The sequence below is a fragment of the Dendrobates tinctorius genome, unplaced genomic scaffold (assembly GCF_039654945.1).
Source record: "Dendrobates tinctorius isolate UK_male_01 unplaced genomic scaffold, ASM3965494v1 ptg000332l, whole genome shotgun sequence".
NCBI classification, from domain to species: Eukaryota; Metazoa; Chordata; class Amphibia; order Anura; family Dendrobatidae; genus Dendrobates; species Dendrobates tinctorius.
Genome location: NW_027361998.1, coordinates 7,661,821 through 7,685,752, shown reverse-complemented (window position 1 = coordinate 7,685,752; position 23,932 = coordinate 7,661,821). Strand labels below are relative to the sequence as shown.

The 23,932-nt window shown below is 53.4% G+C and overlaps 1 protein-coding gene across 2 annotated transcripts; it reads right to left on the bottom strand.

The window, feature by feature from the left end:
- Positions 1-2,428: 2,428 nt before the first annotated feature.
- CCDC25 (coiled-coil domain containing 25) lies at positions 2,429-23,230 on the bottom strand. 2 transcript variants are annotated; one of them, XM_073561966.1, is made up of 10 exons: positions 23,077-23,230; positions 14,646-14,732; positions 14,234-14,281; positions 14,104-14,143; positions 10,243-10,294; positions 10,082-10,157; positions 9,750-9,853; positions 7,333-7,535; positions 5,836-5,881; positions 2,429-2,959 (listed from the first exon to the last, which is right to left on the bottom strand). In XM_073561966.1, exons 2-10 carry the CDS (start codon positions 14,668-14,670, stop codon positions 2,930-2,932), a joined length of 624 nt encoding a protein of 207 aa, XP_073418067.1. In that variant the 5' UTR covers positions 14,671-14,732; positions 23,077-23,230; the 3' UTR covers positions 2,429-2,929. The 2 variants fall into 2 exon arrangements, with proteins under 2 accessions (XP_073418067.1, XP_073418068.1); XM_073561967.1 differs by lacking the exon at positions 23,077-23,230 and adding an exon at positions 22,836-23,007.
- Between the last annotated feature and the right edge of the window lie 702 nt (positions 23,231-23,932).

Sequence of the window (23,932 nt, the reverse complement as noted above, 5' to 3'; positions counted from 1 at the left end):
GATGGTGAGGGAGACGAGCGATCACCAGATACTGATGATGGAGGAGACGGGCGGTCACCAGATACTGATGGTGAGGGAGACGAGCGGTCACCGGATACTGATGATGGAGAAGACGAGCGGTCACCGGATACTGATGATGGAGGAGACGAGCGGTCACCAGATACTGATGATGGAGGAGACGAGAGGTCACCAGATAATGATGATGGAGGAGACGAGCGGTCACCAGATACTGATGATGGAGGAGACGAGCGGTCACCAGATACTGATGATGGAGGAGACGAGCGGTCACCAGATACTGATGATGGAGGAGACGAGCGGTCACCAGATACTGATGATGGAGGAGACGAGCGGTCACCAGATACTGATGATGGAGGAGACGAGCGGTCACCAGATACTGATGATGGAGGAGACGAGCGGTCACCAGATACTGATGATGGAGGAGACGAGCGGTCACCAGATACTGATGATGGAGGAGACGAGAGGTCACCAGATACTGATGATGGAGGAGACGAGAGGTCACCAGATACTGATGATGGAGGAGACGAGCGGTCACCAGGTACTGATGATGGAGGAGACGAGCGGTCACCAGATACTGATGATGGAGGAGACGAGCGGTCACCAGATACTGATGATGGAGGAGACGAGCGGTCACCAGATACTGATGATGGAGGAGACGAGCGGTCACCAGATACTGATGATGGAGGAGACGAGCGGTCACCAGATACTGATGATGGAGGAGACGAGAGGTCACCAGATACTGATGATGGAGGAGACGAGAGGTCACCAGATACTGATGATGGAGGAGACGAGCGGTCACCAGATACTGATGATGGAGGAGACGAGAGGTCACCAGATACTGATGATGGAGGAGACGAGAGGTCATCAGATAATGATGATGGAGGAGACGAGCGGTCACCAGATACTGACGGTGAGGGAGACGAGCAGTCACCAGATACTGATGATGGAGGTGACGAGAGGTCACCAGATACTGATGATGGAGGAGACGAGAGGTCATCAGATACTGACGGTGAGGGAGATGAGCAGTCACCAGATACTGATGATGGAGGAGACGAGAGGTCACCAGATACTGATGATGGAGGAGACGAGCGGTCACCAGGTACTGATGATGGAGGAGACGAGCGGTCACCAGATACTGATGATGGAGGAGACGAGCGGTCACCAGATACTGATGATGGAGGAGACGAGCGGTCACCAGATACTGATGATGGAGGAGACGAGCGGTCACCAGATACTGATGATGGAGGAGACGAGCGGTCACCAGATACTGATGATGGAGGAGACGAGAGGTCACCAGATACTGATGATGGAGGAGACGAGAGGTCACCAGATACTGATGATGGAGGAGACGAGCGGTCACCAGATACTGATGATGGAGGAGACGAGAGGTCACCAGATACTGATGATGGAGGAGACGAGAGGTCATCAGATAATGATGATGGAGGAGACGAGCGGTCACCAGATACTGACGGTGAGGGAGACGAGCAGTCACCAGATACTGATGATGGAGGTGACGAGAGGTCACCAGATACTGATGATGGAGGAGACGAGAGGTCATCAGATACTGACGGTGAGGGAGATGAGCAGTCACCAGATACTGATGATGGAGGAGACGAGAGGTCACCAGATACTGATGATGGAGGAGACGAGAGGTCATCAGATACTGATGATGGAGGAGACGAGCGGTCACCAGATACTGATGATGGAGGAGACGAGCGGTCACCAGATACTGATGATGGAGGAGACGAGAAGTCACCAGATACTGATGATGGAGGAGACGAGAAGTCACCAGATACTGATGATGGAGGAGACGAGAGGTCATCAGATTCTGATGATGGAGGAGACGAGCGGTCACCAGATACTGACGGTGAGGGAGACGAGCAGTTACCAGATACTGATGACGGAGGTGATAGGCGGTCACCAGATACTGATGATGGAGGAGACGAGAGGTCATCAGATACTGATGGAGGAGACGAGCGGTCATCAGATACTGACAGGGGGGAGATGAGCGGTCACCAGATACTGATGATGGAGGAGACGGGCGGTCACCAGAAATGGAAGGGATTTACATTTCTCTTTTGTTCATTCACTTTGCATTTTATAAACACTTCTATTTGGGAAGCTTCTTACTTTTTTTCACACCTCCTAAATCTGTTGCACAGTACTGATTATATCGTCAGAGGGCTTTGCCTTCATAAGAATGCTAAAACCCCACGCAGGCCCCCCATGTGATTTTGGCCCCAGAACGGAGCAGGGGCCCTCAGGAACAGAACTTTAGAGTGTCTGACAGAATGTGGACAGAAATAAACTCACTCTTCCCGGAGTGCCCCTTTTAAGGTTCCCCCACCTCCATAACTCTGTACACAAGCTCACATGAGATGCCGCGGCTTAAAACAAGAGCACGGACACGTCCCACAGCCATTAATTTATTTTGCCAGCTTGATTGTTCCATGCACCTGGAGTCAGGCAGCGAGATGAGGCTGATCAATGGTGCCGGTGACGTCCATCGCTGAACCCCAGTCGGTAGCATTCAAAATAACCATGACTCTGCTTTTCGAGATGTTCAAGAGCATTAAAAATGCTAAAACCTTTCTTCCAGCAGCTGCCAACGGGCGGTCGAGAAGGCGCAGGGGGATGTAGAGTCTCTGGAGGCTTCTTCCATAGGGCGCCCCACAGGAGGCTGCCGGCCCAGCGGACTCATGTTTAGTACAAACCCTCATCCACCCCCATATTCTCCATGATACATGAAGACGATCCGTCTCATCCCGGAGGGATTCATGGTGGCTGAGCGCGGGCCGGAGCAGCGAAGCAGGTTCTGAATGCACAGATTCTTTATTTTGGCATTGAGTAGAGGGTCTCCCAGACCAATGTAGATGAGTCCGTATCTCTTTAACAACGGGCGCTGCCCGCGTCACATGAAGTCGTCGGAGTCGTTGCCATCCTGGAAGAAAAAAAAAAAACATTACAATTTTATAGTATTATGATCCCGTCTCCCATGACAAATGTACACCCCTAAATCAGTGTACATTGATTGTAGTGGAGTTCTCGTAAAGAGAATATGCTCCTCGGGGGCGGGGCATAAGGTAATAGTTGTGACCCCAGAATAGAACGCTAGGGAAGGATTGTGCTGGGGGCATTAGAAAGGGAAAAGAAAAGGTCAGTGAATATTTGGAAGGGAACAGCAAACAGGAATATTAAAACTTTACATTTTATATTTTCAGGGGCGGTTTGATAACTTTCTCAGTGGGCTTATGACCACATCAAAGCTCAGCTTAACTTTCACCTAGTCTGCAGCTATGAATCAACACCAGGGAGATATATAAAAGACAAGCTCCCCTGTCAGAGCGAGATCACTGACAAATTCCCCGTTGACTCATTCTGCAGCCAGTATATACACACAGTGCAGCATAGAGGCTGTCCAGCCTTTCTAGAAAACACCGGCGATTGTCTAAACGCTGTGTCTAATATCATGTCCTCACTATATCTGAAACTGAAGCTGTCAAAGACTGAACTCCTGGTGTTTCCTCCCTCTACTAATGTACCTATACCCGACATTGCCATTTCCGTGTGTGGTTCCACTATTACTCCCCAGCAACATGCCCGCTGTCTTGGGGTCATACTTGATTCCGAGCTTTCCTTTGCCCCCCACATTCGATCACTGGCTCGCTCTTGTCATCTGCACCTCAAAAACATTTCTAGAATTCGACCTTTTCTTACCTTTGACTCTGCAAAAACTCTTACTGTTTCTCTTATTCATTCTCGTCTCGACTATTGTAACTCTCTTCTAATCGGTCTCCCTCTTACCAAACTCTCCCCTCTCCAATCTGTCTTGAATGCTGCAGCCAGGATCATATTCCTCACCAATCGTTACACCGATGCCTCTACCTTGTGCCAGTCATTACACTGGCTACCCATCCACTCCAGAATTCAGTATAAACTTATTACCCTCACTCACAAAGCCCTCCATGGCTCAGCACCACCCTACATCTCCTCCCTTGTTTCAGTATACCACCCTACCCGCGCCCTCCGTTCTGCTGATGACCTGAGATTAGCATCCTCAATAGTCAGAACCTCCCACTCCCGTCTCCAAGACTTTACACGTGCCGCGCCAATTCTTTGGAATGCACTTCCCAGGTCAATACGATTAGTCCCCAATCCCCACAATTTTAAGCGTGTCCTGAAAACGCATTTATTCAGACTGGCCTACCACCCCAACACATTAACCTAATCTATCCCTGTGTGGCAGAGCCAAAAGTTTTACCATAACCAGGTTCCCCGCATCATGTTCCCACATGCTTTATGCCTCCATTAGCCCTCTGTGTCTGTACTGTTACACACTTAACATTATGGCTGGTCCATACAATCAGGGTAACTGTTACCACCCACCTTTCGTGTCTCCCTCTTTCCTCATAGATTGTAAGCTTGCGAGCAGGGCCCTCACTCCTCTTGGTATTTGTTATAATCTACTGTATGTGATTATTGTTATGCTGTAATGTCTATTGTCTGTACAAATCCCCTCTGAAATGTAAAGTGCTGCGGAATATGTCGGCGATATAAAAATAAAATTTATTATTATTATTATTATTATTATTAGAAGGCAAGTGCTGAAACATTTCAAACCCATTTATGACCTTGGATGTATAGGTACGTCCACAATTGTTTCCCTCCCTTTGAAATGGGCGCCGGCGCTGAGCTTGCATCTTTTCCGGCACATGACAGCAGATTTGATCAGCTTTCACGTGTCGATAACAGCCGCAAGTGGAATCACCATCCATCTGTGGCTGTTAAACTTATTAAATGCCACTGTCAATCAGCGATGGCGACAGTCAACACGCGTGCGCCGAAAGCGCGTCATTACCTCCGCCCATCAGCACCCGTCAAGTGATTGTGATGCGCCGACGGGTTGTCATGACAGCTGAGGGGGGTCTGGAGAAGACCCCCTGTGCTTTTCATTGCACATCTCCCTATGATGATTACAGCTACAGCCCTGCTGTGATCGGATGAGCGCAGCTTCAAGTCTTCTAAGGAGACTATCAAAGATGGAAAAAGACGGAAGACGGAAAAAAGAAGTAGAAAAAAGTAAAACAATAAAAAACGAATTAAAATGGAGACGCTACGGGTATCGGAATATGGCAACTTTATTGTTTTACAAAAACTTTGGATTTCTTTTTCACCACATGAATAAAAACAGAACAAACCTGGACGTGTTTGGTGTCTGTGAGCTCGTAATGACCTGGAGAATCATAATGGCAGGGCAGCCTTACAATTTAGTGAATGTGGTAAATAAACCACTCACCAAGTGTAATTGACATTTTTTTTTCCCCCCACTTTCACCGCATGGGGAATTTTTTTCCCCCCGTTTTACAGAACATTATATGGTAAAACCAATGGTGCCGTTCAAAAGTACAACTTGTCCCGCAATAAAAAAAACCCCTCACACGGCCGTATTGAAGAAGGGGAGCGAAAAAGGAAGACAGAAAAATTGCAATGTGGCGAAGGGGTTAATGAAAAGTACGGTAATTGTAATATTTATCTTTATACGTAAATGTAGGAATTTTAAGTTTAAAAAAAAAAAAATTTAAAAATATCCTTGAAGGTGAAGGTACCCACATCCTCACATCCCAAGGCTATAAGAGAATGTTAGCGCACCGACTCAACTGTGCGTGTGCGACTAAATCCCACACTGACACACTGCGACGAGCACTGCAGCTGTGTGAGCAGCAACAAATGAGGGGTGGCTCCATACAGTGACACTGATAAATGGTAGTAATGAGACAATGTGGGGTAGAAAGGTGCAGAAGTCGTCACTTCTCTTACCTGATTAGAAGACATATTTTCTGACTTCATCAACGAGGTGTAATTCCTGGAGAGAATATACAGGATTAATATGCGGGGCACACATAAGGGCCGGTACACCGGGGGCCCCATGGAGGCCACTCATCTCAGAGATGTCTGGTGCCGTCTGGCTCCATCAGATCCTGTATGTCCAGAGCGTCGCTCGCTGCGGCTTCCCAAAGATGACTGACGGATGGAGATCTGGGGATCCGTACAGTCATCACCTGAGCAGACGCTCCAATCCTGATCTCATGCTCCTTCTAGGAAGCTTTACCACCATGAGCTCTAACACTGTCTGCAACTGCTGCGCGAGCTGTGATGTTCTGCGTGTTCAAATATCGTGCTATCATAGCTGCATATATTGAGCCCTTCCACAAGACCCGCCGTACACCGGGGACACCCCACAAGACGCGCCTAACACCCCACAAGACCCGCCGAACATCGGGGACACCCCACAAGACCCGCCGGACACCGGGGACACCCCACAAGACCCGCGGTACACCGGGGACAGCCCACAAGACCCGCCGGACACCCCACAAGACCCGCGGTACATCGGGGACACCCCACAAGACCCGCCGGACACCGGGGACACCCCACAAGACCCGCGGTACACCGGGGACACCCCACAAGACCCGCCGAACACCCCACAAGACCCGCCGGACACCGGGGACACCCCACAAGACCCACGGTACACTGTGAACACACCCCACAAGACCTGCCGTACACCGCGAACACCCCACAAGACTCGAACACCACCGGGGATACCCACAAGACCCGCCGTACACCGGGGACACCCCACAAGACCCGCCAGACACCGGGGACACCCCACAAGACCCGCCAGACACCGGGGACACCCCACAAGACCCACCGTACACCGGGGACATCCCACAAGACCCGCCCTACACGGGTTACACCCCACAAGACCCGCCCTACACGGGTTACACCCCACAAGACCCGCCCTACACGGGTTACACCCCACAAGACCCGCCGTACATCGGAAACACCCCACAAGACCCGCTGTACACCGGGAACACCCCATAAGACCCACCGTACACAGGGAACACCCCACATGACCCGCTGTACATCGTGAACACCCCACATGACCTGCCGCATACCGAGGACACCCCACAAGACCCAATGTATACCGTGAACTGCACCCAAGACCCGCCGTACATCGGGAACACCCCACAAGACACACCGTATACCGAGAACAACCCACAAGAGCTGCCGTACACCGGGAACTGTCCACAAGTGCTGCCATACAGCGGTAACACCCCACAAGACCCGCCGTATACCGGGAACACCCCCACAGGACCTGCCGTATACAGGAAAACTCCTGCCACAATTTGGCCTCTCACAATGTCCCGAGACAACCTGTGTTATTCTCATCACCTGTCAGTGGTATTATGGAGGATGGAGACTCTCACTATAAGCTCTCCGCCAGCAGATCATCAGTCGTACGCTGGACATGACACTGACCTGAGCTCTTCCATCTCCTTCTTCTTCTTTACTTCGTCTTTCTCTTTCTTCTTCATCTCCTGGATCTGAGCTTTCTTCTCGTTCCTCTCCTCTCGATCTCGGGATTCCTTCTCTGCTGCCAGGTCCGGGAACCGCTCGTCTTTCGTTTTTTCCAACCGGTTTAGGATCTCATTGACTTTCTTCTCGACATTGATGCTCTTTACCTGGAATAGACGTAATGGACCCTCAGATGAGACATCTGACATGTCAGAGTCACGTGCTAACAGTCTGGATCAGGGGGGCCGGTTCCTGAGAACTCCAACAATGGCAGACGCGATCTGCTGTTCCTCTGAGAGGGAGCAGGGCGGTGTTCAGACTCGCAGACTTTCACCTTGATTAGATCAGCACTACGGCCCCCTCTTCGGCGACTCAGACCCCAACGATCCAAATATCTGACAAGGGGCTAGAAAAAAGGATTTTTCTTCCCCCTTTAAAGGGAATCTGTCACCCTTTTTTTCGGCTTGCGGCTGCCGGCATAGACATCAGGGGCTTATCTATAGCATTCTGTAATGCTGTAGATAAGCCTCCGATGTAACCTGAAAGAGAAGAAAAACACGTTATATTATACTCACCGGGGTGGGCGGTCCGGTCCGGTGGGCGTTGCGGTCCGGTCCGACGCCTCCCTTCTTCATGCGATGACGTCCTCTTCTCCCGTCCTATAATGGCTCCGGCGCACAGCTCTGCCCTGTTGAGGGCAGAGCAGAGTCCTGCAGTGCGCAGGCGTCAGGAGAGGTCCGGCGCCTGCGCACTGCAGAATTCTACTCTGCCCTCAACAGGGCAGAGCAGTGCGCTTGCGCCGCAACCATTACAGGACGGGAGAAGAGGACGTGATCGCATGAAGAAGGGAGGCGTCGGACCGGACCGCAACGCCCACCGGACCGCCCACCCCGGTGAGTATAATATAACGTGATTTTCTTCTCTTTCAGGTTACATCGGAGGCTTATCTACAGCATTACAGAATACATTACAGAATGCTGTAGATAAGCCCCCGATGTCTATGCCGGCAGCTGCAAACCGAAAAAAAGGGTGACAGATTCCCTTTAACCCCTTACTGACCGCTGACAGGATAGTACGTCAGCGGCCAGTATCCCCCCCACTTTGAAGTGGGCTCCGGCGATGAGCCCACCACAAAGCTGCAACGTCAGCTGTTTAAGGCTGTGTGCCCACGATGCGATTTTTAAGTGTTGTTGCCGCGATTTTCGGCGCGAACACGTTTAAAAATCGTGTACATGACGCCCCCATGCATTCCTATGGCATTCCGCACATGCTGTGCTAATGCTGCACTTTTTTCCACGGCAGAATCGCATCGCGGAAAAAAATCGCAGCATGCTCATTCTTTTGTGCGGAATTGCAAAGAATTGCCGCGATTCCGCACCCATAGGAATGCATGAGAATCGCTTACTTCCCGCATGTGGCTATGCCCACCATGCGGGAAGTTAAGCGTCTCATGTGCGGTTGGTACCCACGGTGTGGAGGAGAGGAGACTGTCCTCCAGGCCCTGGGTACCATCCCCCTGTAAAAAAAATAATAAAAAATCGGGGTATATTTACCTTCCGACGTCCCGCGCAGCCTTCCCGGCCTAGCGTTCCCAGTAATGCCTTGCGAGACCTGTGATGATGTAGTCTCGTGAGATCACTATAGCAAAGCGAGACCAACGTCATCACAGGTCTCGCAAGGCATCGCTGGGAACGGGAGCGTCGCTGAGACTGCGCGGGACATCGGAAGGTAAATATACCCCGATTTCTTTAATTTTTAACACTCTATCTTTTATTATTGATGCCGCATAGCCACAGAAAGCCAGGCGTCCACCCCACCCACCCACCACCCACACACACAGAGAGCCTGGCGTCCGCCCCACCCACAGCACACACAGAGAGCCCGGCGTCCGCCCCACCCACAGCACACACAGAAAGCCAGGCGTCCGCCCCACCCACAGCACACACAGAGAGCCTGGCGTCCGCCCCACCCACAGCACACACAGAGAGCCCGGCGTCCGCCCCACCCACAGCACACACAGAAAGCCAGGCGTCCGCCCCACCCACAGCACACACAGAGAGCCTGGCGTCCGCCCCACCTACAGCACACACAGAGAGGCCGGCGTCCGCCCCACCCACCCACCACCCGCACAAGGAGCCGCGTCCACAGGGGGCTTGGCATCCGCCCCACCGACCGCCCATGTCCACAGGGAGCTCGGCTTCCGCCCCACCCACCAACCGTCTGTGACCACAGGGAGCCCGACATTCACCCGGCCCAACGCCCGTGCCCACAGGGAGCCCGGCGTCCCCCCATCCACCACCTGTGCCCATAGGGAGCCCGGTGTCCGTTCCCCTCTGTGCCTGCCCCAAGCTGTACTTGCACATTCATTCCTGATAATTTACATCTTTCTGCCGATGAAATCCGATCTGACCGACGTCCATGTCTCCGGTCTTACGCAGGTTGCTCCACGGCGTGTACACCACATTGATGTTGTTCATTTTGCAACCTGATGTGTAAAAAAAAAAAAAAAAGAACAAAAAAAAGAATTATTAGCTCCTGCACCAAATCTTACATTCTCCAGATGTGGCCACCAGGGGGCAGGAGACTGTGCAGGACCTCTCCATACCCCGCTCCTCCCTGTAGCCTTGACCATGCCTCCCTGAGGTGTCGGGTCAGAGGTCACACCAGGGGTCCGGCTGTATCTGAGGGTGGATCCCCCCAACATCACACGCACCTTGGATGCTGTTGCCCTTCACCAGATGTGCGCAGTCCGTCAGGACGTCTTTCGGGATGTCGTCTATTGTCTGTCCCTGCAACCGTAGAGTCACATCAATAGCAAAGAAGAGGCGAGAGAAATCTACAGATGGCCCCAAAACGTGCGGCGGAAAAACTGACCTTGTGTAACCGGAGGTAAACGTGAGCGGAGGAGAGTTTATCCACATGGAACCTGGGGTGAAAGGACAAGAGGATATACATCATACAGAGCACGGGGCGGAGGCTCTATGGAGGTTATACATCATACAGAGCGCGGGGCGGAGGCTCTATGGAGGTTACACATCATACAGAGCACGGGGCGGAGGCTCTATGGAGGGTATACATCATACAGAGTGCGGGGCGGAGGCTCTATGGAGGTTATACATCATACAGAGCGCGGGGCGGAGGCTCTATGGAGGTTACACATCATACAGAGCACGGGGCGGAGGCTCTATGGAGGGTATACATCATACAGAGCACGGGGCGGAGGCTCTATGGAGGTTATACATCATACAGAGTGCGGGGCGGAGGCTCTATGGAGGTTATACATCATACAGAGCGCGGGGCGGAGGCTCTATGGAGGTTATACATCATACAGAGCGCGGGGCGGAGGCTCTATGGAGGGTATACATCATAAAGAGTGCGGGGCGGAGGCTCTATGGAGGTTACACATCATACAGAGCGCGGGGCGGAGGCTCTATGGAGGTTATACATCATACAGAGCGCGGGGCGGAGGCTCTATGGAGGTTATACATCATACAGAGCGCGGGGCGGAGGCTCTATGGAGGTTATACATCATACAGAGCGCGGGGCGGAGGCTCTATGGAGGTTACACATCATACAGAGCGCGGGGCGGAGGCTCTATGGAGGTTATACATCATACAGAGCGCGGGGCGGAGGCTCTATGGAGGTTATACATCATACAGAGCGCGGGGCGGAGGCTCTATGGAGGTTATACATCATACAGAGCGCGGGGCAGAGGCTCTATGGAGGTTACACATCATACAGAGCGCGGGGCGGAGGCTCTATGGAGGTTATACATCATACAGAGCGTGGGGCGGAGGCTCTATGGAGGTTATACATCATAAAGAGTGCGGGGCGGAGGCTCTATGGAGGTTATACATCATAAAGAGTGCGGGGCGGAGGCTCTATGGAGGTTATACATCATACAGAGCGCGGGGCGGAGGCTCTATGGAGGGTATACATCATACAGAGTGCAGGACGGAGGCTCTATGGAGGGTATACATCATACAGAGTGCAGGGCGGAGGCTCTATGGAGGGTATACATCATACAGAGTGCGGGGCGGAGGCTCTATGGAGGTTATACATCATACAGAGCACGGGGTGGAGGCTCTATGGAGGTTATACATCATACAGAGCACGGGGCGGCCGCTCTATGGAGGATACACATTATAGAGAGCGCGGGGCGGAGGCTCTATGGAGGTTACACATCATACAGAGCACGGGGCGGCCGCTCTATGGAGGTTATACATCATACAGAGCGCGGGGCGGAGGCTCTATGGAGGTTACATATCATACAGAGCACGGGGCGGAGGCTCTATGGAGGTTACATATCATACAGAGCAAGGGGCGGAGGCTCTATGGAGGTTACACATTATAGAGCGCGGGGCGGAGGCTCTATGGAGGTTACACATCATACAGAGCACGGGGCGGAGGCTCTACGGAGGTTACACATTATAGAGCGCGGGGCGGAGGCTCTATGGAGGTTACACATCATACAGAGCACGGGGCGGAGGCTCTACGGAGGTTACACATTATACAGAGCGCGGGGCGGAGGCTCTATGGAAGTTACACATCATACAGAGCGCGGGGCGGAGGCTCTATGGAGGTTACACATCATACAGAGCACGGGGCGGCCGCTCTATGGAGGTTATACATCATGCAGAGCGTGAGTCGGATTCTCTATGGAGGTTACACATCATACAGAGTGCGGGGCGGAGGCTCTATGGAGGTTATACATCATACAGAGCATGGGGCGGAGGCTCTATGTAGGTTATACATCAAACAGAGCACGGGGCGGAGGCTCTATGGAGGTTACACATCATGCAGAGCGCGGGGCGGCCGCTCTATGGAGGTTATACATCATGCAGAGCGTGAGTCGGAGGCTCTATGGAGGTTACACATCATACAGAGGGCGGGGCGGAGGCTCTATGGAGGTTATACATCATACAGAGCATGGGGCGGAGGCTCTATGTAGGTTATACATCATACAGAGTGCAGGACGGAGGATCTTTGGAGGGTATACATCATACAGAGTGCGGGGCGGAGGCTCTATGGAGGGTATACATCATTCAGAGCGCGGGGCGGAGGCTCTATGGAGGTTATACATCATACAAAGCATGGGGTGGAGGCTCTAAGGAGGTTACACATTATAGAGCACGCGGGGCGGAGGCTCTATGAAGGGTATACATGACACAGAGCGCGGGGCGGCCGCTCTATGGAGGTTACACATCATACAGAGCGCCGGGCGGAGGCTCTATGGAGGTTACACATCATACAGAGCACGGGGCGGCCGCTCTATGGAGGTTACACATCATACAGAGCACGGGGCGGCCGCTCTATGGAGGTTATACATCATACAGAGCACCGGGTGGAGGCTCTATGGAGGTTACACATCATACAGAGCACGGGGCGGCCGCTCTATGGAGGTTACACATCATACAGAGCGCAGGTCGGAGGCTCTATGGAGGTTACACATCATACAGAGCACGGGGCGGAGGCTCTATGGAGGTTATACATCATACAGAGAGCGGGGCGGCAGCTCTATGGAGGTTATACATCATACAGAGTGCGGGGCGGCTGCTCTATGGAGGTTATACATCATACAGAGAGCGGGGCGGCAGCTCTATGGAGGTTATACATCATACAGAGAGCGGGGCGGCCGCTCTATGGAGGTTACACATCATACAGAGAGCGGGGCGGCCGCTCTATGGAGGTTACACATCATACAGAGCACGGGGCGGCCGCTCTATGGAGGTTACACATCATACAGAGCGCGGGTCGGAGGCTCTATGGAGGTTACACATCATACAGAGCAAGGGGCGGCCGCTCTATGGAGGTTATACATCATACAGAGAGCGGGGCGGCAGCTCTATGGAGGTTATACATCATACAGAGTGCGGGGCGGCTGCTCTATGGAGGTTACACATCATACAGAGAGCGGGGCGGCAGCTCTATGGAGGTTATACATCATACAGAGAGCGGGGCGGCAGCTCTATGGAGGTTATACATCATACAGAGAGCGGGGCGGCAGCTCTATGGAGGTTATACATCATACAGAGAGCGGGGCGGCAGCTCTATGGAGGTTATACATCATACAGAGAGCGGGGCGGAGGCTCTATGGAGGTTATACATCATACAGAGCACGGGGCGGAGGCTCTATGGAGGTTATACATCATACAGAGCACGGGGCGGAGGCTCTATGGAGGTTATACATCATACAGAGCACGGGGCGGAGGCTCTATGGAGGTTATACATCATACAGAGCACGGGGCGGAGGCTCTATGGAGGTTATACATCATACAGAGCACGGGGCGGAGGCTCTATGGAGGTTATACATCATACAGAGCACGGGGCGGAGGCTCTATGGAGGTTATACATCATACAGAGCACGGGGCGGAGGCTCTATGGAGGTTATACATCATACAGAGCACGGGGCGGCGGCTCTATGGAGGTTATACATCATACAGAGCACGGGGCGGCCGCTCTATGGAGGTTATACATCATACAGAGCACGGGGCGGCCGCTCTATGGAGGTTACACATCATACAGAGCACGGGGCGGCCACTCTATGGAGGTTATACATCATACAGAGCACGGGGCGGCCACTCTATGGAGGTTATACATCATACAGAGCACGGGGCGGCCGCTCTATGGAGGTTATACATTATACAGAGTGCGGGGTGGCCGCTCTATGGAGGTTACACATCATACAGAGTGCGGTGCGGCCCTTTATGGAGGCTATATGCAGCTATCTCGTACCAGATATCTTCCGGCCAGCCATATTTTATAAGATCCTCATCTGAAAGAGAATGATATAGAAACATAAGGAACATCTGAGAAGATGGAGGCCGCCCCCATTATTCGTACCTCTCCTGTTCCCATCACTTACTCTCATACTTGTCCTTTCCCATGTATATCGTATACGGCGGAGAGATGACTGCAAGAGAAGCAAAGAAATGATGGTCGGCATCCCGCTGAGAAGCAGACATGGCTGATCACAGGAAACAATAGCTCCGCTCCCAGATACGCTGATCGGGGTGTGGAAATTATCGAGATTGTCCCATCATCGTGTACCTGTGAGCGACGTCTGCAGGAGGCGTCACAGAGTCCATCTGATCGGGTGGGGGGGGGCGCTCCTAGCAGGGTTTAGGGTCCTTTTTCTTCTCACCCCGCTGCTGTCAGATTTCCGTACCAGACACATTGTATATATTTGAATGTATGAGCAGCGATGGACTTGGTGTTATTGGGGTCTGTACTTTGCATTACACACGAGGTGTGGACCCCACTGACGAGACACTTACCATTACTAGTGAAGTAGAACACCATAGCGCCCCCCTGAGGATGGTGACCGCGCTCCTCTCACGTGATCCAGGGGAGAATAAGGAGATCTGCCGAAGAAATCACAAGGGTTAATACCGAGGAGCGTCTAACAGAGGGTCACGCTTAACAGGTGCAGATCAAAAATGTCCAGCCAATCAGACGCAATCTTTTATTTCTTAACCCCTTATACACCTGTTTGCATTACAGAAGAGAGAACTTTTTGGGGGCGTTAGGTGTCAGAGGCGCTGCTGAAAGTCTCAGGAGCCCATCATACTTTTTTCTCAACAGTGTTCACACAGGAAAAGGATTTGCCAGGGGAAATGCAGAGTGATAATGTAAACTCCCCATTAAGTATTACCTGCCTAACCCAGGAAGAAGTGCAGAACCGCCTTAGTAAGATTAAAATGGACAAATCACCAGGCCCTGATGGCATTCACCCTCGGGTATTAAGGGAGTTAAGTAATGTGATAGACAGGCCTCTATTCCGTATTTTTAAAGACTCTATAGAAACAGGGTCTGTTCCTTTTGATTGGCGGCAAGAAAATGTGGTACCAATATTCAAAAAGGGGTGTAAAAGGGAACCTGGAAACTATAGGCCGGTAAGCTTAACATCTGTTGTGGGTAAAATTTTTGAAGGGTTTCTAAGGGATACCATTATGGAATATCTCACTGTTAATAAATGTTTAACTCCATATCAACATGGATTTATGAAGGATCGCTCCTGTCAGACTAACCTGATCAGCTTCTATGAGGATGTAAGCTCTCAAATGGACCAAGGAGAATCATTGGATGTCATTTATCTCGACTTCTCTAAAGCATTTGACTCTGTCCCACATAAAAGATTAGTAAGTGAGATGAGAAAGCTTGGGCTAGGGGAAAATGTGTGTAGATGGGTAGGTAGCTGGCTTAGTGAGAGAAAACAAAGAGTGGTTATTAATGGGGCATCCTCAGATTGGGCCAGGGTTACTAGTGGGGTACCACAGGGGTCTGTATTGGGCCCTCTACTATTTAATATATTTATTAATGATCAGTGGATGGCTTACACAGTAAAATATCAGTATTTGCAGATGATACAAATCTATGTAAGGTCGTTAACACAAAGGAGGATAGTTTGCAACTACAGACAGATTTGAGTACATTGGAGAATTGGGCTGAAAAATGGCAAATGAGGTTTAACACAGATAAGTGTAAGGTTATGCACATGGGAAGGAGAAACAGAGGCTACAATTACTTACTAAATGGGAAACTGCTGGGGAAATCAGACGTGGAAAAAGACTTAGGCATCTTAGTCAATAAGAAGCTAAATTGGAGTGCCCAGTGTCAGGCAGCTGCCACCAAAGCAAATAGGGTCATGGGATGCATTAGAAGAGGTCTGGGGACACGAGATGAAAACATAATTCTCCCTCTGTACAAATCACTCGTCAGACCACACTTGGAGTATTGTGGGCAATTTTGGACGCCGGTGCTCAAGAAAGACATTACTGAGCTTGAAAGGGTTCAAAGGCGGGCTACTAAAATGATAAATGGAGTTGGTTCACTACAATACCCAGAAAGGTTATCAAAATTAGGTCTATTTACTCTAGAAAAGAGAAGACTTAGGGGAGACTTAATATATATGTACAAGTATATCAGAGGGCAATACAGAGATCTCTCCAATGAGCTGTTTGTACCAAGGACTGTGACAAGAACAAGGGGGCAATCTCTTCTTTTGGAGGAAAGACAATTTCTGCACCAGCATAGAAGAGGGTTCTTCACGGTAAGAGCAGTGAGGCTCTGGAATTCTCTTCCTGAGGAAGTGGTGATGGCCAACTCACTGAATGAATGTAAGAAAGGAATGGAGGCTTTTCTTGTGAGTAACAGTATAGAAGGTTACGAATAACAGAATATTATAGGTAGATGGTTGACCCAGCTTAGGGGAAGGAATGTTTTTCCCTATGGAGAAAATTGGCTTCTACTCTATGGGTTTTTGCCTTCCCCAGGATCAACAATGTCTATTAGAATCACTGCACACATACACTTAAGGAGTATTTGCTTATTAGTGAAATTTATTGAAAGCAGGTGCTGTTATAGTGATTGCGACAGAATGACGTTTCGGTCATTCAAGACCTTGATCACATTAGTCACCTTGAACAATGTAGTGGTTCATGAAGGATGTGGTCCTTATGATCAAAAATAGGGACAGCGAGTATGCCCGTAGTAGTTCTGAACGAAGGGCTGTCCTGAATTAGGTAATGGTCACTTATGCCTTTAGGTTAGCCAGGGTCAGAGCGGTCGCTCTATGTGGGGTGGTGGCGAGACGGTGGAGTGTGTTAACACTCAGTTGTAGCAAGGGGGAGTGTCGCAATCACTATAAGAGCACTTGTTTTCAATAAATGCCGAACTATCCCCCGCAGAACCGCGCCGACCCCCCTACAGAATGCCGACCTATTCCCCGCAGAACCGAGCCGACCCCCCTACAGAATGCCGACCTATCCCCCGCTGAACCGCGCCTACATCCCTACAGAATGCCGACCCATCCCCCGCAGAACCGCAGCGACATCCCCTACAGAATGCCGACCTATCCCCCGCAGAACCGCGCCGACCCCCCTACAGAATGCCGACCTATTCCCCGCAGAACCGCGCCGACCCCCCTACAGAATGCCGACCTATCCCCCGCTGAACCGCGCCTACATCCCTACAGAATGCCGACCCATCCCCCGCAGAACCGCAGCGACATCCCCTACAGAATGCCGACCTATCCCCCGCAGAACAGCGCCGACCCCCCTACAGAATGCCGACCTATCCCCCGCAGAACCGCGCCGACCCCCCTACAGAATGCCGACCTATCCCCCGCTAAACTGCGCCAAAATCCCTACAGAATGTCGACCCATCCCCCGCAGAACCGCAGCGACATCCCTGCAGAACAGCAAAGACCCTCCCTAGCAGAATGCCGACCCATCCCCCGCAGAACCGCGCCAACATCCCTACAGAATGCCGACCCATCCCCCGCAGAACCGCACCAACATCCCTACAGAATGCCGACCCATCCCCCGCAGAACCGCAAAGACCCCCCCCTGCAGAATGCCGACCTATCCCCCGCAGAACCGCAAAGACCCCCCCTGCAGAATGCCGACATATCCCCCGCAGAACCGCACCAACATCCCTAAAGAATGCTGACCCATCCCCCGCAGAACCGCACCAACATCCCTACAGAATGCCGACACATCCCCCGCAGAACCGCAAAGACCCCCCCTACAGAATGCCGACCTATCCCCCGCGGAACCACGCCGACCCCCCTACAGAATGCCGACCTATCCCCCGCAGAACCGCGCCGACCCCCCTACAGAATGCCGACCTATAACCCGCAGAACCGCGCCGAGCCCCCTGCAGAATGCCAACCCATCCCCCCTACAGAATACCGACCTATCCCCCGCAGAACCGCGCCGACCCCCCTACAGAATGCCGACCTATCCCCCGCAGAACTGCGCCGACCCCCTACAGAATGCCGACCTATCCCCCGCAGAACCGCGCCGACCCCCCTACAGAATGCCGACCCATCCCCCGCAGAACCGCGCCGACCCCCCTACAGAATGCCGACCCATCCCCCGCAGAACCGCGACATCCCTGCAGAACAGCAAAGAACCCCCCCAGCAGAATGCCGACCTATCCCCCGCAGAACCACGCCAACATCCCTACAGAACGTCGACCCATCCCCGCAGAACAGCGCCGACCCGCCTACAGAATGCCGACCCATCCCCCGCAGAACAGCGCCGACATCCCTGCAGAACAGCAAAGACCCCCCCCTTGCAGAATGCCGACCCATCCCCCGCAGAACCGCGCCAACATCCCTACAGAATGCCGACCCATCCCCCGCAGAACCACACCAACATCCCTACAGAATGTCGACCCATCCCCCGCAGAACCGCGCCGACCCCCCTACAGATTGCCGACCTATCCCCCGCAGAACCACGCCGACCCCCCTACAGAATGCCGACCTATCCCCCGCAGAACAGTGCCGACCCCCCTACAGAATGCCGACCTATCCCGCACAGAACCGCGCCGACCCCCCTACAGAATGCCGACCTATCCCCCGCTGAACCGCGCCAACATCCCTACAGAATGCCGACCCATCCCCCGCAGAACCGCGCCGACCCCCCTACAGAACAGCAAAGACCCCCCCAGCAGAATGCCGACCTATCCCCCGCAGAACCGCGCCAACATCCCTACAGAATGCCGACCCATCCCCCGCAGAACAGCGCCGACCCCCCTATAGAATGCCGACCCATCCCCCGCAGAACAGCGCCGACCCCCCTATAGAATGCCGACCCATCCCCCGCAGAACCGCAAAGACCTCCCCAGCAGAATGCCGACCTATCCCCCGCAGAACTGCGCCAACATCCATAGAGAATGCCGACCCATCCCCCGCAGAACCGCGCCAACATCCCTACAGAATGCCGACCCATCCCCCACAGAACCGCACCAACATCCCTACAGAATGCCAACCCATCCCCCGCAGAACCGCTCCAACATCCCTACAGAATGCTGACCCATCCCCCGCAGAACCGCAAAGACCCCCCCCCTACAGAATGCCGACCTATCCCCCGCAGAACAGCGCCGACCCCCCTACAGAATGCTGACCTATCCCCCGCAGAACCGCGCCGACCCCACTACAGAATGCCGACCTATCCCCCGCAGAACCGCGCCGACCCCCCTACAGAATGCCGACCTATCCCCCGCAGAACCGCGCCAACATCCCCTACAGAATGCCGACCCATCCCCCGCAGAACCGCAGCGACATCCCTGCAGAACAGCAAAGACCCCCCCAGCAGAATGCCGACCCATCCCCCGCAGAACCGCAAAGACCCCCCCCTGCAGAATGCCGACCTATCCCCCGCAGAACCGCACCAACATCCCTACAGAATGCTGTCCCATCCCCCGCAGAGCCGCAAAGACCCCCCCTACAGAATGCCGACCTATCCCCCGCAGAAAAGCGCCGACCCCCCTGCAGAATGCCAACCCATCCGCCCTGCAGAATGCCGGCCTATCCCCCGCAGAACCGCAGCGACATCCCTGCAGAACAGCAAAGACCCCCCCAGCAGAAAGCCGACCTATCCCCCGCAGAACCGCGCCAACATCCCAACAGAATGTCGACCCATCCCCCGCAGAACAGCGCCGACCCGCCTACCGAAAGCCGACCCATCCCCCGCAGAACAGCGCCGACATCCCTGCAGAACAGCAAAGACCCCCCCCTGCAGAATGCTGACCTATCCCCCGCAGAACCGCGCCAACATCCCTACAGAATGCCGACCCATCCCTCGCAGAACCGCGCCAACATCCCTACAGAATGCCGACCCATCCCCCGCAGAACAGCGCCGACCCCCCTACAGAATGTCGACCCATCCCCCGCAGAACAGCGCCGACCCCCCTACAGAATGCCGACCCATCCCCCGCAGAACAGCGCCGGCCCCAATACAGAATGCCGACCCATCCCCCAAAAACAGCTCCGGCCCCCATACAGAATGCCGACCCATCCCCCGCAGAACCGCGTCAACATCCCTACAGAATGCCGACCCATCCCCCGCAGAACAGTGCCGACATCCCTGCAGAACAGCAAAGACCCCCCCGCAGAATGCCGACCTATCCCCCGCAGAACCGCGCCAACATCCCTACAGAATGCCGACCCATCCCCCGCAGAACAGTGCCGACCCCCCTACAGAATGCCGACCCATCCCCCGCAGAACCGCACCAACATACGTACAGAATGCCGACCCATCCCCCGCAGAACCGCACCAACATCCCTGCAGAACTGCAAAGACCCCCCCTGCAGAATGCAGACCTATCCCCCCGCAGAACCGCGCCAACATCCCTACAGAATGCCGACCCATCCCCCGCAGAACCGCGTCAACATCCCTACAGAATGCCGACCCATCCCCCGCAGAACAGCGCCGACCCCCCTACAGAATGTCGACCCATCCCCCGCAGAACAGCGCCGACCCCCCCCTACAGAATGCCGACCCATCCCCCGCAGAACAGCGCCGGCCCCCATACAGAATGCCGACCCATCCCCCGCAGAACAGCGCCGGCCCCCATACAGAATGCCGACCCATCCCCCGCAGAACAGCGCCGGCCCCCATACAGAATGCCGACCCATCCCCCGCAGAACCGCACCAACATACGTACAGAATGCCGACCCATCCCCCGCAGAACCGCACCAACATCCCTGCAGAACAGCAAAGACCCCCCTCAGCAGAATGCCGACCTATCCCCCGCAGAACCGCGCCAACATCCCTACAGAATGCCGACCCATCCCCCGACAGAATGCGACCCATCCCCCGCAGAACAGCGCCGACATCCCTGCAGAACAGCAAAGACCCCCCCCCGCAGAATGCCGACCCCCCTACAGAATGCCGACCCATCCCCCGCAGAACAGCAAAGACCCCCCCAGCAGAATGCCGACCTATCCCCCGCAGAACCGCGCCAACATCCCTACAGAATGCCGACCCATCCCCTGCAGAACAGCAAAGACCCCCCCCTGCAGAATGCCGACCTATCCCCCGCAGAACCGCGCCAACATCCCTACAGAATGCCGACCCATCACCCGCAGAACAGCGCCGACCCCCCTACAGAATGCCGACCCATCCCCCGCAGAACAGCGCCGACATCCCTGCAGAACAGCAAAGACCCCCCCCCCCGCAGAATGCTGACCCCCCTACAGAATGCCGACCCATCCCTGCAAAACAGCAAAGACCCCCCCTGCAGAATGCCGACCTATCACCCGCAGAACCGCACCAACATCCCTACAGAATGCCGACTCATCCCCCGCAGAACAGCAACAAACCACCTTCCCCCTGTTCCAGAAAGTGAGTTTCCTTTTTACAGCATTTCAGGGGAGGTTTCTTTAGTGATTGTTCGGGGTCTCAGCAAGTCGATTTCTACGACTTATTTAGACCTGTTTTATGGATTTAAAAAAAAAAAAAAAAGAAGAAATCATCGGTGATTTTCTCCCACTGTCTTCTGTAGGAATGTCCTGCGTGGTTGTGGATCCTGCGGGACGCTCCGGTACTAGAGTAGTGCACAGTAGCCGGCAGCTTCATGAATCTCCAGACCCAGCCGGATACAGACGGACCGTGGTTAGACCCCGGGGTGACAGACTGCATCGTCCGCCATCAGGCACTAATCATTAATGCACAGCCCTGGGGGGGGGGGAGGGGGTCGCATTTAGTGACGGCTCTACGAACCTCCCTCTGATGCTATCAATCCCAGCAATCCCAATGGGGGGTCTGCTCGGACGACCACGGCTCACTTTACAACGTTTCCTTCTGGACAGATTCTCAAAATATATAAAACTCCGGACAGCCGATATTATTTCTGACGGACACATGAGAAAATATTAAGATTCTGAGTGAGACCGAGTGCAGACACGAGGCTGCGGCTACACGCCGACTCTGGCAGCGACACCTGCGGTTTAGCTAAAGTCCGTTAATTGTCACTGTGAAGGGGTGGCATTGTGTCCCCGAGGGTCTGCACCCGCGACAAACAAGTAACAACAAACACGGCGTCTGTTTGTAGATCTTGTGATCTGCTTGTTGTGGTCGTGGTCTCCTCGGAGGTGCAGTGCGACCACGTTCAGTCGCACCGCAGGGGTCGCTGCCAGAGTCACTATTTTTCATGGATGGTCCAGGAATTTCTCGGCGATCAGCAGCCCGGCCCCTCGCCACCAGCCCCGGCCCCACGCCGCCGCCACCAGCCCCTCGCCGCCGCCATCAGCCCCGGCCCCTCGCCGCCGCCACCAGCCCCTCGCCGCCATCAGCCCCGGCCCCTCGCTGCCATCAGCCCCGGCCCCTCGCTGCCATCAGCCCCGGCCCCTCGCTGCCATCAGCCCCTCGCTGCCATCAGCCCCGGCCCCTCGCTGCCATCAGCCCCGGCCCCTCGCTGCCATCAGCCCCGGCCCCTCGCCGCCATCAGCCCCGGCCCCGTGTTATCCCTCAGTTTTAACACCAATAATTATAAGCTGAACACGTCCGCCGACATCCCCTCCCCACCATCACTACACACAGCTGCTCTCCTCGTTACACTGTGTCAATGTGGGGGAGACGGTCCCATCGCTAACATGAGGTGGAGATATTGAATATGGGGCAGGACGGGAACCAGAACTGACTCCAAAAAAATGGAGCAGCCCTTTCATTCTTTACCTAGGAGACCCCGTGTATCTGTAGAAAAACCCGCCTACAGCGAAAGAGACGAATCAGAGCACAGCTTCCATATGTCATCCTGCACTGAGGAGATGAAAGAAGAGCTTTGATTGGCTGTTCTAGGCTTTTTAGTTCGATAGCAGTTCCCAACCGCCCCGCACACTGGACCGGCTGCTGCTAGTGACTGCAGTCTTGGGGGGTCCTGTTACCATGACACCAACCCGAGTACCCCGACACTCACCGCGGATCTCTCTTCCACCAGGCGCTTCCTGCCCGGCTTAAACACCGGAAGTGACGTAAAACCAACGAACCGCCGTCAGTGCATGAAAGTACCAATATCGGCGCTTGCGCAAGCACTGCCATCTAGTGGTGGAGACAGGAACCACAGGACTGCAGCCATCAACGACAGTGAATGAAATGAAAGAGGCACTGCTGCCACCTGCAGGTCAGGAGAGGTTATGACAATGATTGGTAATAATAATAATAACAACGTAACAATAGTTATAATAACAATACTGATTGATAATAATTATAACCATACTGCTACTAAAGCAATATTAATAATAAGAGAATTGATAATTAATACAAATAATTATGGTAATAGCAATAAAAGAATAAGGATAATGCTTGTAGTAATAATAATAGCGTTATTAATATTAATAATTTTCGCCATTGCAGGAGCTGACAGTTACGGCTGGTGCTGATCTGGCATTTTTTCCTTTTTCTTTTTGTTTTTCCATATTTACGCTTTAAAGAGCTGCAGCATTTTATTTCTGCAGATATTCCAGTAGTTGTTGCGTCTTTTTGGTGAAACGCGTCGGTCAGTGTTGCTCTCTCTGGCTAATAATGAGTGCTATCAGTAGGAGACCGGGGGAAGAAGCGTTTATTTCCATCCACCAACCACTAGAATACTCATTCTTCATTTTGTGGCAAATATTTCTATACATCGGTCATTTTCTTTTTTCCATAGGGCGGCGGCCAACTCACATGACCGTCCCCCATTGCTGCCGGTATAGGAGAATCCTGAGTGTGAAGGGCGCACAATGTGAGAATTCAGAAGTCTGCAGTCACACAGAGTAACCGCAACAAACCGCGAC

Bases quoted from the DNA above. Each gene is read 5' to 3' on its own strand.
- CCDC25 (XM_073561966.1), bottom strand. From the start codon at position 14,670: ATGGTGTTCTACTTCACTAGTAATG. The intron at 14,282-14,645 runs GTAAGTGTCTCG...CTTCTCTTGCAG, and splicing joins GTTCTACTTCACTAGTAATG to TCATCTCTCCGCCGTATACG. The intron at 2,960-5,835 runs GTAAGAGAAGTG...TTTTTCTTCCAG, and splicing joins AAAATATGTCTTCTAATCAG to GATGGCAACGACTCCGACGA.